Source organism: Lynx canadensis, chromosome A1 (assembly GCF_007474595.2).
Source record: "Lynx canadensis isolate LIC74 chromosome A1, mLynCan4.pri.v2, whole genome shotgun sequence".
NCBI classification, from domain to species: domain Eukaryota; kingdom Metazoa; phylum Chordata; class Mammalia; order Carnivora; family Felidae; genus Lynx; species Lynx canadensis.
This window is the reverse complement of record NC_044303.2, coordinates 7,766,265-7,790,563: the sequence shown is the minus strand read 5'-3', so window position 1 is coordinate 7,790,563 and position 24,299 is coordinate 7,766,265. Positions and strand designations below refer to the sequence as shown.

General features: G+C 51.4%; 1 protein-coding gene across 2 annotated transcripts in view; it reads left to right on the top strand.

The window, feature by feature from the left end:
• FLT1 (fms related receptor tyrosine kinase 1) overlaps positions 1-24,299 on the top strand; it is a 175,721-nt gene that overhangs the window by 141,018 nt on the left and 10,404 nt on the right. For both annotated transcript variants that reach the window (XM_030308446.1, XM_030308437.1), the window contains exons 18-27: positions 4,257-4,361; positions 8,037-8,150; positions 8,915-9,003; positions 12,357-12,513; positions 12,943-13,040; positions 13,730-13,852; positions 15,608-15,719; positions 17,977-18,076; positions 23,470-23,575; positions 23,839-23,981. In XM_030308446.1, the coding sequence (XP_030164306.1) occupies positions 4,257-4,361; positions 8,037-8,150; positions 8,915-9,003; positions 12,357-12,513; positions 12,943-13,040; positions 13,730-13,852; positions 15,608-15,719; positions 17,977-18,076; positions 23,470-23,575; positions 23,839-23,981 (1,147 nt within the window). The remainder of the gene's footprint in view (positions 1-4,256; positions 4,362-8,036; positions 8,151-8,914; positions 9,004-12,356; positions 12,514-12,942; positions 13,041-13,729; positions 13,853-15,607; positions 15,720-17,976; positions 18,077-23,469; positions 23,576-23,838; positions 23,982-24,299) is intronic.

Genomic DNA, 24,299 nt, shown 5'->3' with positions numbered 1-24,299 from the left:
ACATCAGGCAACCGTGCTTTCCCTCAGCTCGCCCCCAAGTCCGCCCCACCCCTCCCAGCTCAGACATCACAATGCAAATCGATCTCCAGCCCTCAGTAGTACAAAACAAAAGGGGCCGCGATTACTCTTGCCCAAAATTTTTGGATAGTGGCTTCTGAAAAATGTCCAGTCGCTCTATGTGTGCCAGAATCATTAATAATTGGAACTAGGAACCCAACTCGTGGACCCAGTGTTCCTGGATCTTGTCACCCTCGGCAAAAGAGCCTGTTGTTTTAAATTCAACTGCGTTGCCTCCCCTCCCCCCGCAGCTCGGGCCTTGAAATGATTCCACTTAGGTTTCTTCTTACATGAGAAAGAATACTTGGCCCCAAGAGTATGTTCTGTTTGGCTTGGGGAAGAACACTGGAAATCAGTAAGAAGCTGGAGAGACAGGCAAAAGCCAGCAATAGCTGCTGATGGGTGGGTGGGTGGGGGGGGTGGAAATATCAACTGAATTTAGAGTCGTTAAGGGCAGGTGGTACATAGATGAGTTCCTTCTGCAAGTCTAAATTATATGGCAGCTAGCCCAGCCCCTCAGTGACCTTGGCAAGGAACTGAGATAATTTTCCCACAACCGTAAGCCATTCTCAGGCCACGTTGCTTTCCAGAGTTATTAGTCACCATCAGACATGCTTCTTCCTGTAGAGGACAGATGAGCTGTTCATCCCATCTCTTCACTCCTTCGCCTGGTATCTATCCCTGTGATCTATATCACACTGAGGGACACTGCTAATCCTTCCACCAGATTTCCCCTGGGGCTCTGTGGGTTTAGATAATCCCGTTTCAGGAGATTCTCCTTGCTGAAGACCTTTCTTATGGATCTCTTCCTTCCCGGAGATGCCAGATGTCATGATTTGGCTCATGTGGATGGGAGTGTCTTTGATGGGTGAGAGAAAGGGTGTCAAGTCAGCTCACTGTGTCTTTCAATGCAGAGTGTGGCTGCAAGGGCCAGAAGAAGGCTCCCCCTACTAGCATGGGGGCAAATGCCCAAGATTTTTTGGTTCGTAAGCCAAATACGCGACAGAAAGTAATCTGAAGTAATGTCTGGCAAGTGAAAGTAACCAAGATTCTGTCTGGATGGATGGAGAGAAAAAGCTGGTTTGATGGGCAGAGTTATAATGGGGCTACAAACACACACAGAAGAATACACTGTGCGGGGAAATACACAGACAAGTCGCATCTGATTTTTTTCAGCTGTGTGGACTCTGTCGGTAACTATTAGCAGCGCTGTTGAGAGAAGTCGGAATTTATGGTACCTGATAGATGCAGTAGGAGTTTGGGTCAAAAGTGCTGCTCTCGTTGAAATTCCTGAAATCCAGGAACAAAAGGAATCTGTTTTGTTAGTGGTTCCTCGCTAAACGTCAGGGAGAATTCAGCCCTTACCATTTTATCACAGGAGGTGGGATAATGTCGGACAATGCATCTTCTGCAAAATAAAGTCAGCATCGCCTAATATAGGCCACAACACAAGGAGTCTGGAATTTGCAAGTGGATGGCGCCCGGGCAGGTGTTGCCTCTTGGAAGACCAGCTCTGCGTGACAGTGGTGCCTTGCACCCTCCCCGGAGTGTCCCCGGGGCCCTGGCCGGTCAAGGACATTCTTGGAGGAGGTTCCAATAGCCTTTCATTGTATGGCAGCGACCTAGCTCTTTCACAAGCCAGTCGGTGGCATTTGGGTAACACCGAGGAGGATTTTAAGGGAAAAGAAGGATCAGGCAAGGTCAGGCCTGGCTCCCCTGAAGCTGGGACAGTGGGTCCGCCAAAGGATTCCGAGGCATCAGATGATCAAAGAGCCCGTAATAGCTTCATGCTGTTTTATGAGGCAGCAGTCAGGCTTCCGAGAGAAAAGATGGAAAGGCCGAGGGAAGCCAAGTGAGAACGAGCTTATTCTCACTGACAGAAGCAAACTCCCCAAACACCAGTGAAAATGAAGTGTGCTGTGGTGGCTAAGGAGGGAACGCGTGTGGGCTGAGGCCGTGGAAGGGAAAAGGGTTCTGCCTGCCCCCCAAGCAGCAAGGGTCTTCACGGTATGTGGAGAGGTGTCCCTAAGATAGAGATCATCTTGGGGCGCCTGGGTGGCGCAGTCGGTTAAGCGTCCGACTTCAGCCAGGTCACGATCTCGCGGTCCGTGAGTTTGAGCCCCGCGTTGGGCTCTGGGCTGATGGCTCAGAGCCTGGAGCCTGTTTCCGATTCTGTGTCTCCCTCTCTCTCTGCCCCTCCCCCGTTCATGCTCTGTCTCTCTCTGTCCCAAAAATAAATAAAAACGTTAAAAAAAAAAAATTTAAGATAGAGATCATCTTGATATTTGTCAGGCTCGGGACACTTTTCCTATTAGAAGGTAGAAGGCACTGCAGAAGAAACACGCTCTTTTGCCCTAAAACAGCAAGGGGCAAGCCTTTAACCAAAATACACCGATCTTTACAAGTCTGGAGAAGGTAGCCGCTGGTACTCATTCTGTACGTGATTTCCACGTCCCGGTCCTGCAGGGTCCACCCGAGGCACTTTTATTTCAACCTAGAGTCCCCATCCTGGTCTACTTCATGGACAGTTTTAGCTGAAGGAGGAAGCAGAGACTGTCCCTGTCCATGGTGCACACTCTAGGAGGAATGACCTTTCCCCGTCGCTGCCAGGGGCATTTTGACCAGAGAAAAAGCAAGTCGCGTCACCAGTGTTCCCTCCTATCTGTCCCCAGGAGATAGATGCAAAGAGATAGCGACAAAGAGGCTCTTCTGATTACACTGGCGAACGAATTTTTCCTGCGTCCTGACTAGATGGCCTCGGGGGATTGGTAGTGAGCGGAAGACGCTAAGCAGAGGCAGGGGGAAGTCACCTATGTGACTGAGTCATCGTGCCTAAAAGTATAAAGCTGTAATGTGATGAGGAAGCAGGCAAACTTCACAAGAATCTTAGAAACAAACACGCAGCTATATCTTTTGGGGGGAAGGGATTGGAGTATAAGGACGGAAGGTTGGTTCGTTAACTCAAGGTGCCTTGGCAGAACAGTCGATAAAGAGGACTAGACTGAGGGAGGAGGGGTCGTGTTAAATTACCACTCTACCTACCGGGATTTACTTCTGACCAGAGGCATTCTGTTGGCTATTTTTTCCCTAACCAAGAACCAAACAAGAGTGACTTCTTTGGTTCACTCTTCCTTTTGCCATATCCTGCTTGAGGTGTACTTTTTCTCCAGGCTGTATTCAGCTACCTGTTTCCTGATGGTGCGAAAGAAAGTGGCCTGATATAAAAGGGGACTGAGGTATTCCGGGGTGGGGGGGGAGGTATGCGCTCTTCACGGAGCATCGCCCTCACGGTCTCCGACCCACTGGGGACAGGGGGGTTCCTCTAGTTACCCGTGACTGCTTTGAGCATCTCACAAGTTCCCAAATCACTGCTCTTCATTCTGCATTAACGCACAAGGGGCCTCCTCTGCACCGAGCGCTGAGCTAGGTCCTGGGAAGATCCCCACGTGGTAGATGCCCCTCTGAGTCAAGTGGTCTCATTTAAGGGTGAGGAAAGAAACGCGTTAAAACAGCTGTTCTGGCATAACATAACAGGTCCCACGAAAGAAACCTTACTTTCTTACTGCATTTGGCAACCATTTCTCTGCAGCTTAAACCAATTAACTACCAGTGGTTGGTTGATAGACTCGTGTGCTGAGCCACGAAGGCCTGTACATCATGTAAGGACATGTTAGAATATCTTGGCTGGCAAGGAAGTCTGAGAAATGACTTAGTGATTTTTTTGTAGCTATGGAGCATTATGATAACCAATAGCAGTAACCCCCATTCTCTGTTTTCTTCCTTTCTGCTGAAAACAGATCAGAAGAAATGACCTTCAGAGGCAAGAAAAGGGGCTTAGGTTAAACAAAGGGAGGTCTTGGTAATAATGTCATTAAACAATGGAAGAGACCCCCGCCCCCCCCCCCGGGAGGATTTTGTGAAGAGGAAATTGGTCACCCCCCCACACCAAATGCATCCTAGGGGCCTGGCCTAGCTGCAAAGGATAACGGCCCCTCAGAAGCCCCGTGAGGAGGTGGAAGAAAGATACCCCAGAAGCGTGTCCCTTACTTTGACTCTTTTGGGCTCAGTTTGTTGGAGATTCCATTCAAAGCTACACGGCTCACATACACACATAGGTCAAAAGGCACCTTCTTCCCGAAAAAGACTTGTCCTCATCCCGCTGGCTTCGCAAACAGATCAATGTCTTCTTTTCATTGCAGGCAAGTCACTCGGAAGAGGGGCTTTTGGAAAAGTGGTTCAAGCGTCCGCATTTGGCATTAAGAAATCCCCCACGTGCCGGACCGTGGCTGTAAAAATGCTGAAAGGTATGGATGCTGTAGTTTGGCTTTCGGCCGACCCACTAGATCCCCGAAACACTGGTACACGTTAGCTGTGGCCTGGGAGCAGACACAAGCTATTTCTGCTCAGGCCACACCACTATCTTTACTGCTGGGAGCCCCTTGGCTTCGGGAGTTTTCTGTTAGGCCAGCAAGAGCGCTGAACCAACCCTGTAAATGAAACCATCCAGCACTGTCCACGGGAAAATGATTTCTGTCACCTCCAAGATCTTTCTCCTCTCACATCTCAGGCTCGAAACTACCAGGGATTTAAGCTCACTGTAACCACAGGTTCAAGATTTTGGAGGGATCCACTAGGACATTCTAAGGGGAAATCAGCTGTGGGTTGTAAATCCCAACGGCTTAGCTGGGGCTTGACCTACCTGTAAAGTGAAATCGTGAAGCCGGAATAATTGAGACCGTCAGAACTCTGAACTGTGTGATAGCGTCAGGTCCCAAACACAACACGTTTCCTCTTTAGAAATTTACGTAGGTGGACAGATAGATAATCTTTCTGGTGTTGAAAGTCACAACCACTCAGAGAAGCCCCGGGGAAGTAGGGCCAAATCGCACGGTGATTCGTGATCACCCGCAAGACAGATGAAAATGAGAATAGGGGAAAGCTGTATAAATCAGACATCTCAGGGATGCAGATGTCTTCTGAAGTATAGAGAAGACTTCATTTCCTCACTCGTGATGGCATTTTTATGTTACTTCAACTCGTGTTGAGATTCTTTTTTTTTTTTTTAATGTTTATTTTTGAGAGAGACAGAGACAGCGCATGAGCAGGGGAGGGGCAGAGAGAGAGGGAGACACAGAATGGGAAGCCGGCTCCGGGCTCCGAGCTGTCAGCACAGAGCCCGACGCGGGGCTCGAACCCACAGACTGTGAGATCGTGACCGGAGCTGAAGTCGGACGCTTAACCGACTGAGCCACCCGGGCGCCCCACTCGTGTTAAGATTCTAAAACCAAAAAGTAGGCCTCTTGCAGGAGCCCCAGGCAATGATACCTTCCACCTCAAAAGGCTGCCCTCGTCAAGCAAAGGCTCTGATAAAAACCCTCCAAGGAACCTGACCGTTCTGCTCTGAAAGCAGCCAGGGAAGGAGTCTCAAGGCCCACACATCCGGACTTTTGTTCAAAATGGACTGCCCAGAGGATGGCAGGCCTTTCTGTGACATGCCTACATTCCAGCACGCCACCCCACACCCCGTGGCCCAGGCTCCGAAGAGAAGAGGCATCAATATGCCCTCTGTGTGAGAAGGCACCAGACTAAGTGCTTTCATGTATTAGCTTGAACCACAGGAGACTGCCAATCCTCTTCCTTTTCTCTCTGCGGCCTTGTGAGGGAGATATTATTTCCCCAGTTTGCAGATGAGGAGACATGGCCCAGAAAGGTTAAATCACCTCTGCAGGGCCCCAGAGCTCCCCAGGGCAAAAGTAGGGGTTTGAGTGCAGCGCTCTTACCCTCCCCCCACCACGGTGCTGCAGAAGAGGGGCTGTCTAGACCCGGCCTCCGGCGGCCTGTGGCCCCCAAACCCTAAAACGGCCCTGATCCGAGTTATGGAGGCAATCTAATATCCACCCTTGAGCTAAGTCGGGGCTCCATCTGGAAGCGTCTGCTTCCTCAGCTTGTCCCATTTCCCTGCCTACGACCACACATCATCGCCAGCAGAGATGGTCTTGTGCGCGCACTCGTCTGTTGCGGATCCAAGGTAACACCTGCCTGGGGATAGAGCAGTCTGAACAAGAGAGCTGGGTTTTCCCCTGTGCCAAGGGGGCATAAATGCCTGGAAGGATTGATGAGTCGGAGGAGGGGAATTCTGACTTGAAAAATTTGAAAGGCCGGCAGAACGTAGTGTATGTAATACAGAAAAAGCATACGCGGTGTCTTTATAAAATGCTTATCTTTTTAAAGCCATTAGCCTGGATTTTAAAACGATCGCCAGGGGCGCCTGGGTGGCGCAGTCGGTTAAGCGTCCGACTTCAGCCAGGTCACGATCTCGCGGTCCGGGAGTTCGAGCCCCGCGTCGGGCTCTGGGCTGATGGCTCGGAGCCTGGAGCCTGTTTCCGATTCTGTGTCTCCCTCTCTCTCCGCCCCTCCCCCGTTCGTGCTCTGTCTCTCTCTGTCCCAAAAATAAATAAACGTTGAAAAAAAAAAAAAATTAAAAAAAAAAAAAAAAAAAACGATCGCCAAATCACCCACTCTGTAAAACCCCCCCAAACCATTTTCATTCAGCTTTCTTGCTTGAATTGGTTGGCCATCTGTTTCTAGGAGAAATTGAAAAGACAGAATGTCAAACAAAGGCCATGAGTCAGAAGCTCTTTCAAAGTACCCTGGAGCAGAACCTTTAACCTTTTTGGGCCTTATGCCCATGTCTGAAATGAGAAGCGTATTCACGGTGTTTCTTTTTCTAACAAATATTTGTTGTGCGTCTCCTGTTGAGCCAATCCCAACCCTGTTGGGAAGCTTCTAGAGTTTATCTGGTTATTAGTTAGAAAATGATCTGAAAATGATTTGTGCTTACGAAATACCGTCCACGTCCTTTGGCCATTTCCAGGGCTGTTCTACAGACTTACTTGCACATGTGTAGAAAGATTACACATCGGCCATCTACTACAGTGTTATTTGTAATGGGAAAAAAAAAAAAATAGAAACCACACACGAAAACAAAAAAAAACTGGAGACCGTTCTAATGCCAGGAATGCTATTAATCAACTAACAAGAATTGGAAAAGTCTCTGACACATTAAAAAAGCAAATTAAAATAATATATATATATATATATTTTTTTTATGACTCATGTAAACAAAAAAAGACCTTTATGTGGGTATATATGTTCGTAAATACATAGAAAAAGGTCTATCTAGGGAGGTATGTGGTTGGAGTGGCTTTCACTTTTTACTCTATATACATCATGTTGTTGGAATATTTTACAGCAAGATTGTAAGACTTTATTTTTTAAATTTTGTAAAGTCTTACGGATTAACCAATAAGAAAGGCCAAAAAAAGAAAAAAAAAAAGAAAAGAAAAAACAGAACAAACTTAATTTAGGCTTTAGACTCTGCTAATGCTTAGACTGATGTTGTTTATCTCTGAGAATGGAGTTGAAGGCAGATGCCTATGGATCCTCACAGTTTGAGATAACCCTGCAGACTCCAGGGAGGAAAAGGTTATAGGGAGAAAATAACACATTGCAAAGATGTTTACAGAAGTGGCCATTCCACTCTTGCAGACCCCTGGTGCTCCTTCTTTGTAACTCTTCAAAGAGGGGAAAGTGAGAAAAAGAGGGGAGGTGTGGGCACATCCCCTGTCTGGAAGGTTCTTGCTGCGCCTGGTTCTGCAGGGCGGAAGCCTTTGGAAGGCGCTTTCACGAGGTGCCCAGCTCTGAGTCAGCGCATTGCTGAGCAGACCGGGTCCACCAAGAGGAAATGCCCAGTGACTAACCCCACCACTGCTTCTGGGGCTTACTGTAATCAAAAGGATGTTGGCTCAGGAGGGAGGGAGTAATGAAAACAGTCTGGAGACCTGGCCTTTCTGCAGAATGTGGGGAAGTTAGTGAAGCAACCGTCTGAGCATTGGCAAGCATGGGGGGCAGGAATGCCGCCTCCAGCGGAAAGAGCCCCATTGTCCTGTCGCCTTGACTCTTCCTTGTTTCTCACACAGAGGGGGCCACGGCCAGCGAGTACAAAGCTCTGATGACTGAGCTCAAGATCTTGACCCACATTGGCCACCATCTGAATGTGGTCAACCTGCTGGGAGCCTGTACCAAGCAAGGAGGTAAATGAGAAGGAGGGACCGCTCCCTCTCTCCATTCACATCCTAAGAGCAGAGTCTGACGTGTAGCTCTTTCTCCTCGTTCCTCCTCACCTCCTGAAAAATAGCCTCTCATGTCCAGAGGAGACAACTTGTCCACTTATAGAAAGGTGCTCCCATCCTAGAAATGCCTTCCCTGTACAGTCAATTGAGAGGTTCTAAAGAGAAGGATTCCCTTTTAGACCCTTCTCATGGGCTCCAGGTCAAGTGAAGGGCATTTTTTCTCTCAGGACGTGGCCAGAGCTGAGGTAATGGACAGAAGGTTGAGTATTCCTTGAAGCTTCCCATAGAGAAAGGAATCCCTCCTGGGAGGATCTCAGGAGGAGGCGATGCGGGGGACAACCAGAGGGGCCATTCCCTTCAGACAGGTTTTCTCCACTGAGGCAAGCAGCCGGGATAGGGCCGTGGGGATGACTGAGGACTCCGGCATGTTCCTGAAGACCTTTCGGTCTTCCCCTGTGCAAGGTTAGTGCTCGCGTGTAGATGTGTGATCGCTGCTTAAGCCAGAAAGAAAGATGCAAGAGACCTGTGCACATGAGTGTTATCTAAGCTCAACGAAAGGAGTAGAGGTGAAGGGCAGTTGGGTAGACGCACCTGTTCCGAGGAGCCGTGGGTACAGACAGCAGCCAAGAGCCGGGAGGCTCCAGCTAGAGACCCAGCCGTAGCCGGCCGCGCCTCCATCACCGTGGGGAACTGACAAGTGATAAGCCATCTGTTTGGACCTGCAGGGCCTCTGATGGTGATCGTTGAATATTGCAAATACGGAAATCTGTCCAACTACCTCAAGAGCAAACGAGACTTATTCTTTCTCAACAAGGTAAGGAGCTTAGGGGTCGGAGGTTTAGGCTATAGCAGCTTAAAGCATGAGAAACCTCTGTTTTTCCACGAATGACCAAGCTTAGCACCCAATCTCTGCTTTTTTCCTTTTTTTGAGTTTTCCTTGCATGCTAATATGTCACACTTTTTGTGGGCAGTACAGAGAATAGGTAATCCCAGCATGTGCAGCGATAGACGTTAAACTTGAGCAGCCATCTACCTAAATACCTACCTAAGCATCTTGATCGGTTTTTTCCTCTCTCTCTCCACACGTACACACGCGCACGCACACATCGAGAGGGTATAGTAAAACTTTGCCGGGGTGACCCCTTCCCCCGGTGTCATGTCCTTCCCTGGTCTGGAGCAGCTGGGGAAGCAATAGCTCAACATTATTAACCGATGATCAGCAGCGTTGGTGATGAGTCTATGCGGGGTGGTGGTTTCGCACGCAGACTCCGGAATCATACATCCTGTCCGTCTCCACCGCTCAAAATCTGGGACCTTGGACAAGTTACTCAATCCCTCAATCTCAGTTCCCTCATTTATTCAACGGAGGTAGTAACAGAACCCAACTCATGGCACTCACTACTGAGGGAATCACATTTTTTTTTATTGAACTACGCATTCCCAAAGTGTTACCTATCCCTGTCATCACTGGCCCACCGAGATAGAACGAGAAGGAGAATCCCACCGAATGCCACCGATGTGTATGACGGATAAAGTGCCACACCTCCAAGAATTACACCCACCTGCCACGTGGACAGGCGGATAAGAACAACCAGACAACTGGCCGATTCTCTCATCCCTCCCACTCTGACCCAACCGAAGACACAGGTGGTCTACTTGGAACCATATATACAAGAACATAGTGTTCCCAGTTTTAAATCACGCGCTCTAATAATTCGAATCTTGAAACTGAAGGGGTACCTCACTGGCTCAGTAGGTAAAGCCTGTGACTTTTGACCTCAGGATCCTGAGTTCAAACCCCACGTGGGGTGTAGAGATTACCTCAAACGAAGGATCCTGAAGCTGGAAAGGATGCGTGTGGTCAGCTAGTTCACTCGCTCCCATGAGAGATGTGCCCGGAGACGTCAAGTGATTGGCTTACGATTCGCTTGACTTCTAGTGATTTAGTGATTCACCCTCCAAGAGGTGAAGTCGGGGAGAAAAATCCCAGTTCTCTGGACTCCCCCATGCAAAGCTTTTTTTGTGCCCTACCAGCATATACGGGGGAGAGGGGGGAAGAGCAGGGGGCGAAGGGGTGCGGGGAGGGGTGGGGGGAGACCAGAAGAAAAAGGGGAAAGTGGTGGCCTGGGCTGAGAGCAGTGCAAAGTCCCTTCAGTCCCGAAGTCCTGGACTGGCTTCAAAAGAACTAAGGCAACGGCACACCCCAGGGACCCGGGCAGGGCGGGAACGTTCGGGCCTGTGCATCCTTTGTTTGGAAAGCTTTGCTTCCTACTCTGGCTATTTTTAATGAGTCGCCTCCCTGTTGGTGGAACTTCGCGTTTTCGTGGAAAACACATGTCCGTATTTCATATTGGGAAGGTAAAGGAATATAAAGCGAGAGTGAAGGGAAAACCCGAAACGGGATGTTTCATTTTCCAAACGGATGCCCCAGGATCTTTGAATACTCTTTGTAATAAATGTCACCGTATTCTGCCAGAGTCCCGAAAGCTCGGTACCTAGACCTTTATTTATTTCACGGAGGTGGTTACCAATAAGCAAAGCTGAGTGGAGCATAGATTGGGAGTCGAGGAGGGGGTGAGGCAGCTCGAGTTTCTGGTCCCTGCAGACCCAGGTGCCCAGGCTGTGACCCCTGGGAGGATGAGGAAGAAGGCTGCCCGGAGAGTGTTGCCAGGGGCTGAGCCACGAGCAGATCCGCTGAACCCGTTCCTCCCCATACCCTTGCCAGTGCTGTTCCCCCCGCTGCCTGTGTGTCCCCAGGAGAGGCCTTGTAACCAATAAAATGTCAGTCCCCGATTGAGCAGAACCAACTCTAACTGCCTCGGGGAGACACAATAACAAGGAATTCTAGTTCACCTGTTGTCAGGCACTGGGTACCTGTGCTGAGGCCTTCCGACCCGCCCGCAGTGCTCCCTGGCCAGGGGTCAGGAGCCCCGTACCCCGCCCCCCACCACGGAGTCTGTCCCCCTCGTGCCCCCTGTGGCTCCTTCCTCTGGCGGCTGTTTACTCCCACTGCGCCCTCTAGTGGAAAGATCTCTCCTACTTGGTGACCGTTCTAGGAAAGGCCACGCAAGGCTGCCTGGCTAGTTGCCCCCGCACCGCACCGGCGCGCCGTGCAGGTGCGTGAAGGGACCCCACCGAGCCCAGGCCCCTCTCCGCCCCTGGGTCGGTACAGCCAGCTAGCATCACCGCGCCAAGGTACACACGACACGAGCACATGGCCACAGGGTCACAGGGAGCTGAGCCTGCAGTGTCCCGGCTATGAGATGAGTTCCCAAAGACGCTAGAAGTATTTCCCGGTTCCACATGAACACCCCAACCCGGCACCTCCTTTCCGAGGAGTCCACTTACACGATAAGCTGATGGAGCTTTTCCAGTGAGGAAAATGGGACCCCCAGAACCTAGGTAATTTGCCCAATATCACATGGTTAATAGAGGAGCCAGATTACAAACCAGGGCGTGGATGTCCAGTCCAGGATGAAAGGCCTTTTCTGCCCTTATTAGGATCAAACTGCATCTTTGCTCTGAATGGAGGGGAGAAAAAGAAATGTTCACGTTCCGTCCTTCCCCAAACAAATGAGAGAAATTGAGAACCACAGCCTTCTCCCATTACCCACAGGGATTCTGTCAAGGGAAGCCCTACGTCCACTGGGGATTGACTTCTGTTATTCAGATCGTCTTTCACAAGATGGCGGGCGGTATGGAAAACGTGGTCAAGGGCATGGACTGGAGTTGGCCAGACCTGGGTCTTAGCTTTGCCATTTACCACTTGCATGTGACTTGTGTTCCTTGACTCCTCTGAACCCGTTTTCTTCACGTATAAGCAAGAAGTACTTCAGAAAATGGCTAGAAAGACTAAATAAGAAAACGTATGTAAGATTCTTAGTATACCGGCTCGCACAGAGTAAGCACTCAGTGAGCACCATTAATGTTTCTTTATCCTACCTAAGATGCTGTCTAGAAGCCCATTGAAAAGCAGAACCAGACTCTAGAAACCCAGGAAGAACCAGGCACCTGAGTGCCACAGGGCCCTTGCTACCAATTTGCTATCTATCCGTTTTGTGCAATGACATTCTCTCAGCTCAGGCGACTGCCAGCCTAAGGGCTTAGTTTGCTCATTGCTGTTCTGGAACTCTCTTTCTCTCCGTGTCCTTCTTGGTCTGTTCAAAGGATGCAGCATTACACATGGAGCCCAAAAAAGAAAAAACGGAGCCAGACCCGGAGCAAGACAAGAAACCAAGACTAGATAGTGTCACCAGCAGTGAGAGCTTCGCAAGCTCTGGGTTTCAGGAAGATAAAAGTCTGAGTGATGTTGAGGAAGAGGAGGGTAGGTATTAATTCCTTCCTGTCCTACAGTCTGAGATATTTTTACAACATACTGTGCATCTCTGAAATTTTTTTCTTATTTATCACCCTAATAAACATCCGTGGGAGACTTGAAGGGTAATGTCCTGAGGAGATAAGATTTGAATTAAGATTATTTACAGAGTTACTAATTTTGACGGGGAACTGTACAATTGTCTCCCCTCAGGGCTTTTTGTCTTGACGGATCATCCCCCGCCCCCATCCTTGGGTAAAATGGGCTGGAGGCCTGGAAAAATCTCGGATATTCATGTTGAAACTCCAATGCTCTTGAAACTGAACTCTGATCTACTTGTTGGTTTGTTTTCTGTTTTGCTAACATTGTTCCAATAAACAGGGGTTTGGTAGGATAACAAGAGCCATTACAAACAGTTACGCTTTTAATGCTTTCCAGACTCCGATGATTTCTACAAGCAGCCCATCACTATGGAAGATCTGATTTCTTACAGTTTTCAAGTGGCCAGAGGCATGGAGTTCTTGTCTTCCAGAAAGGTCAGGCTTGCCCTTTACTGTCTCCTTCTCTGCCAGGCCCGGAAGACGTTCATATGGACACGCACTCCTTTGTGCTATAAATCAATTGGCTCTTCCCAGTATTTGCTTAACTTATGGAAATTTGTTGTCATGGGTTGTCATCAACAGATGCCTCAATTTGTCCTGATAGGACTGAGGAGTCTTGGATACCAAGGCATAGAACTGAACTCTGGGGGAAAAAAACCTCACCAGGTTTCAGATTAGACGAATGTGGCAACCATTCTCCACCTTGCCCTCCGGCATCTTTTCAGAACTGGCCAGAATCTCAGAATACACAACTTCACAGGAGAGCTTCTGTTCATACATCCCAGTGGGGTCCTCCACGGAACCTGCAGCTGGGTCACGATCCGACCTTGGCACCTCGGGATGAAAGGCTGGGCAGGGGGGGAGCGGGGGCTGGGGGCGGTTTTGCTTACTGGTAGAAATCGATGGCCAGCTTGGTTTACCAGGACGCTGGATCCAGGGCATTTTTTGACTTTGGGGCCATGGGTATAAAGAAATGCCTTCGTGTTTATGGTAACCCCTTGTGCGTTGAGAGTCGCTTCCTTCATGGAAAGGAAGGATGCGAAATGGATCCTCCAATTAAGAGGAAAGGAAATCAGCCGGTGAGGTTAAGGAAATGCATTGATTACACAACTCTTCTCTTCTAGTGCATTCATCGGGACCTGGCAGCAAGAAATATTCTTTTATCTGAGAACAACGTGGTGAAGATTTGCGATTTTGGCCTTGCCCGGGATATTTATAAGAACCCCGATTATGTGAGAAAAGGAGACGTAAGTCGGTTTGATGTTTCTTGGGCTCATTTATACCCTCTCATCTTTAAACCACAGGTTAAGATAGCCCTGGGTAGATATTTACACGCTCCCTGAAAACCATCATGTGCTTTCTGTGAAGACAAGCTGCCCGCGTGGCTGTGTCCCAGAGAGCCCTTGCGTGGGGCTCAGCAATGCCCCTTTCCCCTGGTCCTGGCCTTTCCCGGTTGGTACCTGTCCTTTGGGGCAGAACTACCAGAGACTGCAGACCCGGGGAGTGTTCCGTGGGGCCCTGGTAAGACCGTATCCTCGCCTCCCCTTGACTCTTCTGGGAGTTCCCCTGAACCACTGGAAAGAACACCCTGGACTCTTCCCTCAAATAAACCCGGGTGATTGATTCAGCAGGTGTGCATATCCCAGGAAGGGGTGGGGGAGGGTGTCGGTATTATCTTGCTGGGGAGGAAACAGTTTACCTCCCGTGTCTGCCCCCCCCCTGCCTCGCATCTCCCTGCACGCTCACACTGGCTTCTCTTTCCCCGCTTGTTTTTGAACATTGTGTTATTTTTCACTTTGGGCGGTGACCTCCCGTGTCCTCTCTTCTCCAGCCTGAGGGCTTAAGCCTGTGTCTGGGCTCTGAGGATTGCTCTAGGCGTGGTTTTCCCACTTGACCAAGCACGCAGATCACCTGGAAGGGCTTATGGAAGGAGAATTTACTGAGCTCCCCACCCACCCCCCACCGGCCCCCCGGAGATTCTGATTCAAGGAGGCTTGGGTGGGGCCTGAGAATGTGCCTTTGTAACAAGTTTCTGGGTACCGCAGACACAGCTGATCCCAGGGCTATACTTTGAGAACCGCTGCTCCAACAGTCTCTTTTCCTAAAAGGAGAGCTTAGGAGCCCTGATCTGCAAAGCCTGTCGTTTTCTGTCATCTCTCACTTCCGTTTCACTGTCTCTGTCGTCCCTTATTTCCTGTCGAACCTCACCCGTCTCCAGTGGCGAGGCCTGAGGGGCCCGGGTGGCTCCGTCGGTTAAGCGTCTGACTTCAGCTCAGGTCACGATCTTGCAGTCCAGGAGTTCCAGCCCCGCGTCGGGCTCCGTGCCGACAGCTCGGAGCCTGGAGCCTGCTTCGGATTCTGGGTCTCCCTCTGCCCCTCCCCCACCTGTGCTCTCTGTCTCTCTCTCTCTCAAAAATAAATAAAAACATTAAAAAAAAAATGTTTTTAAGTGGCAAGGCCTAATGCAGTGGGACCCTTGCTCTCCGAAGAGCAGGAAGATTTGTCTCCCCACTTGAAAACCAGCCACATGGTCTCCAAGAGGCGGTCTGTCACCTTCCTTCCTTCCAACGCCTTTGCTCACTCCCCGGATTCAGTGACTTTTAAGATCATCTTTCTACATAGGGATGCCTTTCAAAATCCTCCTTCTTAAAAAAAAAAAAAAAAAAGCCCTGGAAATCATCAGTTTTCAGGATGTGTCCCCATTCAGGTCACTCTTTTCCAGGTCCCCGTAGAGCACGCATGCTGTTTGTGGGGAGAAGGGCTTCTTCAGAGTCATGGAGTGAGGACGTGTCAGACACGTGGGAGGGGCTCCCCCAACACTTACTGCCCCATTAGTGTGGCGCTGCACGTTAGAAGGGCTTCCTCCATTCTAGGAAACCATAGCTGCTCTAGGAAATGATCTGTGGGCCAAGTGTTATCTGGGAGGTGACCCCGTGGGCACTTGGGTTGAACATGCTTTGTTTTCACGTCCTTCTGCTCAAGGCCCCCCTGCCCTTTTCTAGACTCGACTTCCTCTGAAATGGATGGCTCCCGAATCTATCTTCGACAAAATCTACAGCACCAAGAGTGACGTGTGGTCTTACGGAGTGCTGCTGTGGGAAATCTTCTCCTTAGGTGAATCTGGGGGAAGGGGGGAAGGGGGAGAAAGGGACCCGCACCCTCTGCCGCGCGCCCTCCGGGTAAATGCACCCTTGAGAACAGCATCTAAGAGACGCGTGGGTCCGTGTAGGGCTTCAGACCAGCATCGCGTCTGAAGTCAGGTTTAGCCAGTCTGACTGCTGTCTCTATCCTTGGCTCCTTCTCCTAATTTCTCAAAGTCTCGGGCTCCCAACGCCCTGCCCCTCCCCTCCCCGCATCAGCCACCTCTCAGAAGTTCTTCGGAAAGGCCCCACCAAGCACAGCTCAACCACGGTTAGAGATGGGAGGCCTTTCTCGTGGCTCCGATATTAGCACGGCTAGCCCTCCATGCTGGTTTATGCAGGGCGAACGATAGGAGTGCCGATCGTATTGGTTCCGCTTCCAGCAACATCCGCCACGGGTGGCTGGAAACCCTGTTCACGGCCCCAGGCACACAGATGTGCACAGAGCCCACGTCTGCTTGCGGACACACACGGATGCCCTGAGGCCTCCCAAGCGTGGGGTCTAGCCAGCGGTCTGTCAGACTTTGCCAAAACTCTGCCTTTCGGAGCAGCTTAAAGTCACCCGGTAACATCCCTGGTTTCCTGTAATGTGTGAAAATCATTCCCCTGCTTTCGATGACAGACACCTGCTGCTCTCAGTCCTTGAAAGCAGCTTGGCGGCCACAGTGGCCCCGCAGTGACACAGTGCCAGAGGCGCACGCCTCCCAGCTGCTTCCTACGGCACAGAAAGTGCAGACAAGCGAATGTTGAGACAGACGAGGTTCGAGGTCTGGAGCAGAGCAGGTTGGGAGGCGTCGTTCACTCCTGGCCCCCGCCAAGCGTCCCCCTAGGAGGGAAGGTTGCGTGGGTATTCTGGACGGTAGAACGCAGAAGGCAACGTCTAGGCCCCTCTGGCAGCCCCCCTGTCCGTGGGCCGTTCCCCCTCCCCCCCCCATTCAGCCTCGCCCAGGAGCCCAAGGCCCCCTTTCCCTCCCCCCCCATTCAGCCTCACCCTGGAGCCCGAGGCCCCCTTCCCCCCCCCCATTCAGCCTCACCCTGGAGCCCGAGGCCCCCTTTCCCTCCCCCCCATTCAGCCTCACCTTGGAGCCCGAGGCCCCCTTCCCCCCCCCCATTCAGCCTCACCCTGGAGCCCGAGGCCCCCTTTCCCTCCCCCCCCATTCAGCCTCACCCTGGAGCCCGAGGCCCCCTTTCCCTCCCCCCCATTCAGCCTCACCTTGGAGCCCGAGGCCCCCTTCCCCCCCCCCCCATTCAGCCTCACCCTGGAGCCCGAGGCCCCCTTTCCCCCCCGCCATTCAGCCTCACCCTGGAGCCCGAGGCCCCCTTTCCCTCCCCCCCCATTCAGCCTCACCCTGGAGCCCGAGGCCCCCTTTCCCTCCCCCCCCATTCAGCCTCACCCTGGAGCCCGAGGCCCCCTTTCCCTCCCCCCCATTCAGCCTCACCTTGGAGCCCGAGGCCCCCTTCCCCCCCCCCCATTCAGCCTCACCCTGGAGCCCGAGGCCCCCTTCCCCCCCCCCCATTCAGCCTCACCCTGGAGCCCGAGGCCCCCTCCCCCCCCCCCATTCAGCCTCACCCTGGAGCCCGAGGCCCCCTTTCCCTCCCCCCCCATTCAGCCTCACCCTGGAGCCCGAGGCCCCCTTTCCCCCCCCCATTCAGCCTCACCCTGGAGCCCGAGGCCCCCTTCCCCCCCCCCCCCCATTCAGCCTCACCCTGGAGCCCGAGGCCCCCTTTCCCTCCCCCCCATTCAGCCTCACCCTGGAGCCCGAGACCCCCTTTCCCTCAGGTCCCACACAGCAGCTAGTGTTAGTGCTTGGGTCCTGTGAGGAGGTCAGGGAAAGTAGCGAAGGAAACCGTTCTCGCTGACGTGGGAATGCTCCACGACTGGCCTATTCCGGGTCCCTTGTCTTTTTAGAAAGAATCTCATTAACCCAAGGTATGAGTCTCTAATGACGGGGTTTCTTTAGAGTTCCGTATGGGGCGCGGGGAGCCCCCACCCCGCAGACTGGAGTGGCCACAGGACTGGCCTGTGGGCGTCGGACCCCCAGGCCCGTGGCCTCCCAAGGGTTTGCTGGGCTTCTCTGTGGGTGGTGTGGATGTGGGCAGCCATTCCAGTCCCTGGGGATTTATGACCGAACCATCGCTTTAAGGGGAGGAAAACACCAGTTGCTCCCCTGTGGCCTTTCGTGCCCGGAAGCCACGACGAGCCCTGTGCTTTCTCACGCTGTGTCCTACAGGTGGGTCCCCGTACCCGGGCGTACAAATGGACGAGGACTTCTGCAGCCGTCTGAAGGAAGGCATAAGGATGAGGGCCCCCGAATACGCGACTCCTGAAATGTGAGCCCCCGGCCGCCTCCCTTCCCCTTCGGGCCCACACCCTTCCTGCCGGCACACCCCAGAAAGGAGATGCGGTGCTGACCTTTGGGCTCCCAGCCCCGCTCAGCCACGGGGATGAAGGCCTAAAGGTCGCTACGGTCCTCCGTTCGCTAGAGACCCATGAGGGGGGTTTCTCTTGGAATTCAGGGGAAGAGGGGTAGGAGAGGCAAAGGGGACTCTCCTGAACGAGGTAGCAGTCCCCATGGACGTGAAGGCTTCTCTGGACTCGTTTTAGGAGTGGGCAGCTGTGTGGAGCTTCTCGAGGGGGCTTCCCGCTTACCATCCTAGGACTCCAGGCCCCCCGGGAAGGCTGTCTCCACTGTGCCAATGTTCGCCGGCCTCCCCGGGACGCTCTCTTTTCCTGAAGCTTTGTGGACGTTTCGCACATGAAGGCCTGAGCGGGAATGTGATGACAGTTGCAGTTTTCTTGAGCTGCTGACAAGGGCCTGGGCCTCCCCAAGGCGGCACCACCTTTCCTGAACTGGCAGGCGGCCCTCTCGGTCCCACCCACACCATGGGGTCTTGTCAGAAGCCCCGGGATGGCCTTTGGGGAGAAGTCCGAGGGAACGAAGGAAGTGTGGGCTTGGCCGAAGTGCAAGGCAGCCGTCTCTTTCCTTCAGCCTCTGGAGACAAGGCTAGGTCAGACGCAGGACGAGGACGGGGGACTCGGGCCCATAAAGGCGGCGTCGGGGAGTAGCGTGAGTGCAGAAAGGAGCCGGGGGGACCTGTTCTGGTCAGCCCTGCACCGTGTCTGCTGGGTGACGGGCAGAGAGCTTGAGGCAGGGCTCCGTTCTGAGAGCTGGGACCGGAGCTAGGTCAGCCCCGAGGACGACATTCGGGCTGCGGGGGGGGGGGGGGGGGGGGGGGGGTTGAAGGTGTTGAAGAGTTTTGAATCGCTTGCTTCCTTTTGCTTGGTGGAGAGGGGGCAACCGCCAGATCTGGTGTAAAATGAGAGGACTCTGCACTTGACGGTGTTCTAAGCGTCCCTCTCCCCACCGTCCCCCGCCCCGGCCCACAGTTTCATCTGAAATCCCCAGAAACCTTGAGGGGCAGACAGGCAGATGTTATCCTCTGAATTTGATGAGTAATGAAGCTAATCCTCTCAGAAGTGATTTGTCCTCTGTCAACCAGGTAGCAGAGGAGACATTTAGAAGCCAGTCTTTTGAACTGATTTCCCCGGCTCACGGGACTGTTAAATTAGAAAGATACCCCACAGAAACCCCTTAGAAAAGAGGTTTCTCTAATATGTCCACTCATGCTTTGAATATTTCCACTTTTCATATGATCTCATAATCACAAGACTGGTTCTCCGTTACTAACCATAATCATAATTGCAGCCAGTATTAGGTAACGTCTAATATTTATTAACTAAGTAGTTATTTAGTGCTCAAGTGCCAGGCCCTGTTTTAAGTGTCTTTTAACATATATTAACTTACCTGATGCTTGTAACAACCCTCAACGTAGGCACAACTATTATCTCCAATTTACAGATAAGAAAATGAAGGCACGGAACATCTAAATGGTTAGCCACACTGCCAAGGAGGCAGTCTGAGCCCAGAGCCACACACCTGCAGGGTCTAATATCTGTCCAGATTCTGGTCCAAAGTGACCCTAGAGGGACAAAGTCCTATCACCTTTGGACTGAAAACCCCCTTGGACTTGATCAAAGCTTCAAGTCTTGACGGGAGTCCCTCCCGGGTGGCACTTATAGCCCACGCGGCCTGTAGAGAAAAAGACGGCTCTCTGATGCCGGGGCGTTTTAGAAACTCTGAAAGGCAGCAGCTTTGTGAAATGTTTGCTGGGCAGGCTAGACTTCCAGCCTCCAGCCACTCTCCAGCATTTGAGAGCTGATGTAATTTCCTTCTTGTGGGAGGCCCGGGTGGGGGACAGAGTGCAGCCCTCGTAACAGGCTTCTGTGACCTGAACTTGGCCTCAAGTGGCGTGCACTTGGGAGCTTGGGTGAGAGCTTGAGAAGGAAGCCCTTCCCCCAGCTGGTTTCAAGAAGGGCTCTTGGGTTCGGTGCAACTGGTGTCTCTTTATTAAACCTGTTTACTTAGTGATGGAAACCGTTCGACGCAGAGTGGCTGGTCCCTCGCCCAGGGCCTGTTGAATCAGATGTCTTTCAATAAGGAAATAAGCAAGGAATGTTTCCAATTTTTTTTTTTTTTTTTGAATTTTCCTTTGGTGTTTGCTGAGATGATTTGCGTTGGATTTTAGGCAAGAGGAGCAGAAACAAGAAATCAGAAACCAAGAATCAGAATAAAACAGCAAGTAGTTTGTAGGTGGTCCCTTTTGCTAGTTTCGGCGGAGAGGACCCGGGGAGAGTCCTCGCGGCAGCTCGCTCAGCGGTGAAAGGATGCTTTGCAGTGGGGGTGGGGGCTGGGGGGGCCCTGCATGACTGCACACCCTCTACTCTCAGGAACCACCCCTTCCCCCCTTCTATTTCAAAGCCTTTCTTGCTTTGCCTACCTTTTATAGACGATCTGTGTATGTATTTAACATCCTTCCAACAGCCTCCGAGATTGTTTATTGCTAGAAATTGCTTTGGATGATTAGGCTCCAGTGTGGGAAGGTGGGAGCAGGCCAGGGTTCGTCACAGCCAATGCAGGTAAACGTTTGTGCACCCGTCTCAGTAAATTAGTGGAATGTGTCGACTTAAAGGGTGATCGTACAAGACTGTGCAGGCTGTCTTAGGCTACTTCAGACCTTTGGCCACTAGCAGGCTGACCCGGGTTGCCGGAAAGGAGCAAGTGCCTTTGAGTCCTCACTCTGAGGCTGCCGGTCAGGGATAGTTAGGGACGCTGGGCACTGCGGCCCTCTCCTAGGTCTCCCAGAGAGAAGGGACAGTGGCCCAGAGTTAGAGAGCCTGTGTTCCCGTCCTCACTCCCAGTCTCTTACATGTCTGCAAAGTGAGCCTCAGGAGGTCGACATTGGCCTTCACAGCTCTTGGGACCAGTTGACCCCCCACCGCACCCCCTAGGACTTAGGTAGACTAGATACAGTGGATGACATACATGGGTGGGAGAGAGCCAGAATCATCTTCTGAGTACAGTCTTGACCCATCAGTTTGGACAAAGGCAGGAGAATTTGCAATTCAGACAAGACATCTTTGTGAGGGTCTTTGTCCCTTAATCAAAGGGTCTTTGAGGGTCTTTGTCCCTTAATCAAAGACCTAGGAGATCTACTTGCTGGGTACGGAGAAAGTAACCTCAGCTCCACCATCCAAGTATTAGCACAGCTTGCTTTTGAAGCCCAGTATCCACGGAGGGTGTCTGATGACCACATGGGGTCACTACTCCCCTGGGCACCTAAAGAGCCACACGCACCCGGACCGCAGTGTCTTGCCTCTCAGAATTGTTTTCGCTGACGGACCGCAGTGTCTTGCCTCTCAGAATTGTTTTCGCTGACGGGGATTCTTGCCGTTAAGGCTTTGGCCAACATTGAAAGACAAGGGTACAAGACGGTCCCGTGGAGTCATTATTTCCTAGATGGAAACCCTGCGATTGATTGAGAGGTGTCTGGGACGGCTTCCTTTCGGATTTCGGTTCTAGGAAGAGCCGTGCTTCTTCCAAGTAACTGGTGTGTTTTTAACTTTTGGCTTGCGTGCATCACGTCCTCGATTATTCCTTCTTTTCACCAGCTGCCTGGAAGCTTGGAGCGCTGCCTCTCTCCAGCTACTCAGAGGCAGGACATAAATTCTGTGGTATCAGCATTGCCTGTAGTTTTTTGCCTTTTGTCTGATCTTCCCGTCCTCCTGATCGCGTTCTTTTCTCTTTCCGTGACCTGCCTATACTCCTACTGTGTTGGCCACCTCACGTATACTTTGAAACCAAAGAAGGATATCCCAGCTGGGAGAGGCTGGTGCAGACTGAAAGCGCATGTCTAAGAGGCGGCAGCGTGGGGGGTTCTCAGGCTTTTCCCAGGAACCCCCAGGTCCCAGCAGTACAAGGAGTATCTGCAAGATGATTAAGAATTCGTGGAAGGAAGCCTTGCTGTCTCGGGTGACTTCCTTATCAGTACTGGAGCCCTTATATGCCAGGCTCTGAGCTAGGTGACGGGGGTTGAGATGTGGTCCCTGCCCACATAGCTCCAACAGCCGGGTTCTGATCCAGTTCCAAATTCTGAGCACATTCAGCTTTTGATCCAACTTGGTCAGAGCCCTCTCTGGCCCAGACGATCTTTCGAGAGAAGAGATGATTGACAGCAAACTTCCCTTGAGGAGAGCAGAGCACCCAAGGAGCGTAAAGGTGTAAGCCAGTCTGTGCAGGGTGCTCTGGCGTGTGTTTTCCAGGGATGGGGGCAGGCAGGGACCTGTATCCTCTCGACGCGGCCCAGAGAAGGGCCCAGTTACTTTTACATCTCAAAGGTCAGAGGAGAAGAATCATAGAGGAACCCTGTTGACATTTAAACCCCAGGACACGATTTGGTTTCTGTAATATTAAGACAGATGTTTCCCGACCTGTACCCAGTGCCCTGAGAAGCGTGCGAGGCCAGTTTGTAATGGCTGCTTTGAAATGCTGGGGTTGGCGGGGGGGGGGGGGGGGGGGGGGAGAGGGGATCCTCCACATGGAAGCAACCTGCTTGCAGCCCAAGGGACTCCTCATACTTGACACAGACTGTCACCCTTTGGAGGTGGCATGAGTCTTGTATGCAGCGCCTTCTCAACCAGTCTCCGCTGCTGTGCTCAGTAATGGAACTGGGGGGCCCTAGACCTACTACATCCTTATTAAGCAGCCCAAGCCAGGGGCGCCTGGGTGGCTCAGTTGGTTAGTAAGCCTCTGACTTCAGTCTAGGTCATGATCTCACCGTTTCTGAGTTCAAACCCTACATCAGGCTCTGTGCTGATGGCTCAGAGCCTGGAGCCTGCTTCCGATTCTGTCTCCCTCTCTCTCTGCTCCTCCCTTGCTCACACACACACTCTCTCTCTCTCTCTTTAAACATTAAAAAAAATTTTTTTTAAGAAGGTCAAGCCAATTTCTTAAGAAATATAATATATACATTTTCTTTCCAATACCTCTGCTCTATTCAAGAAGAGCTTATGTCTTCCCCTCTGCAGAGACCTCAAGCCCTCCAAAAAACTTGGGTGGTGACGGGATCTGGAGGGCGGGGTTTGTTAGTCTGCCTTTCTAGACACGTTTCCCACCACCGGTTGGACCCCGGCCCAAACAGCCTGGGCGGGGGGGAGGGGGAGGGGTGCTGCAGGCCCAAGTCCAAGAGTGAGGGCAAGGATCATTAAGCCACAAGAAGCAGAACCGTTATCTGTAGGACGACACCCATCACGTCGCTGATGTGTGGGGCAGTCTACACCATCACCACTGCTCTCCAGCTATTTCTACCCTGCTTTCCCTCAACAGCTATCAGATCATGTTGGACTGCTGGCACAAAGACCCAAAAGAAAGGCCAAGATTCGCAGAACTTGTGGAAAAACTAGGCGATTTGCTCCAGGCAAATGTACAACAGGTAAAGCTAACCTAATCTAGAATATCAGAAGATATTCTGATACGCCTTTGAATGTAAGTCAAGGGGGGAGGTATTTTATTTGTTGTCTTAAGAGCTGTTAATAGCTGAGATCAGAAGCTAAAAAAAAATGTGTGTGCACGCAGAATTATCTTCCCCAAACGCAAGAAAGATTGTGGACATGACATAGTGGAAGCCGATAGGTTTCACAGAAATAGGCTGAAATAGAAATCTGTACAATTAAAGCTCTGTCTTTGGTATTTTAGGATGGTAAGGACTATATCCCGCTAAATGCCATACTGACAGGAAATAGCGGGTTTTCATACTCGTCTCGTGCCTTCTCTGATGACTTCTTCAAGGAAGATATTTCAGCTCCACAGTTTAATTCAGGAAGTTCTGATAATGTCAGGTAAGATTTCTTTCCTTCCTCAGCTTTACATTATAAAATTTTCAAACAGAAAAAAAAGCTCACCTCCCAAATTCAAACACAGTTAACATTTTGCCCTATTTTGTCTCTACGCATATACTCTGCATGTATGTGGTTCTTTTTGCCCAACTGTTTGAAAGAGAGCTTCGGGCGTTATAACGTTCTACCCTAAATCTCGTAAGATCTTTCTCCTGTGTTACCACATCAAAATTATCACACACAGAAAAAAATTGGTAGTTTTGTTTTTCAATGTTTATTTATTTTTGAGAGAGAGAGAGAGTATGAGCTGGGGAGGGGCAG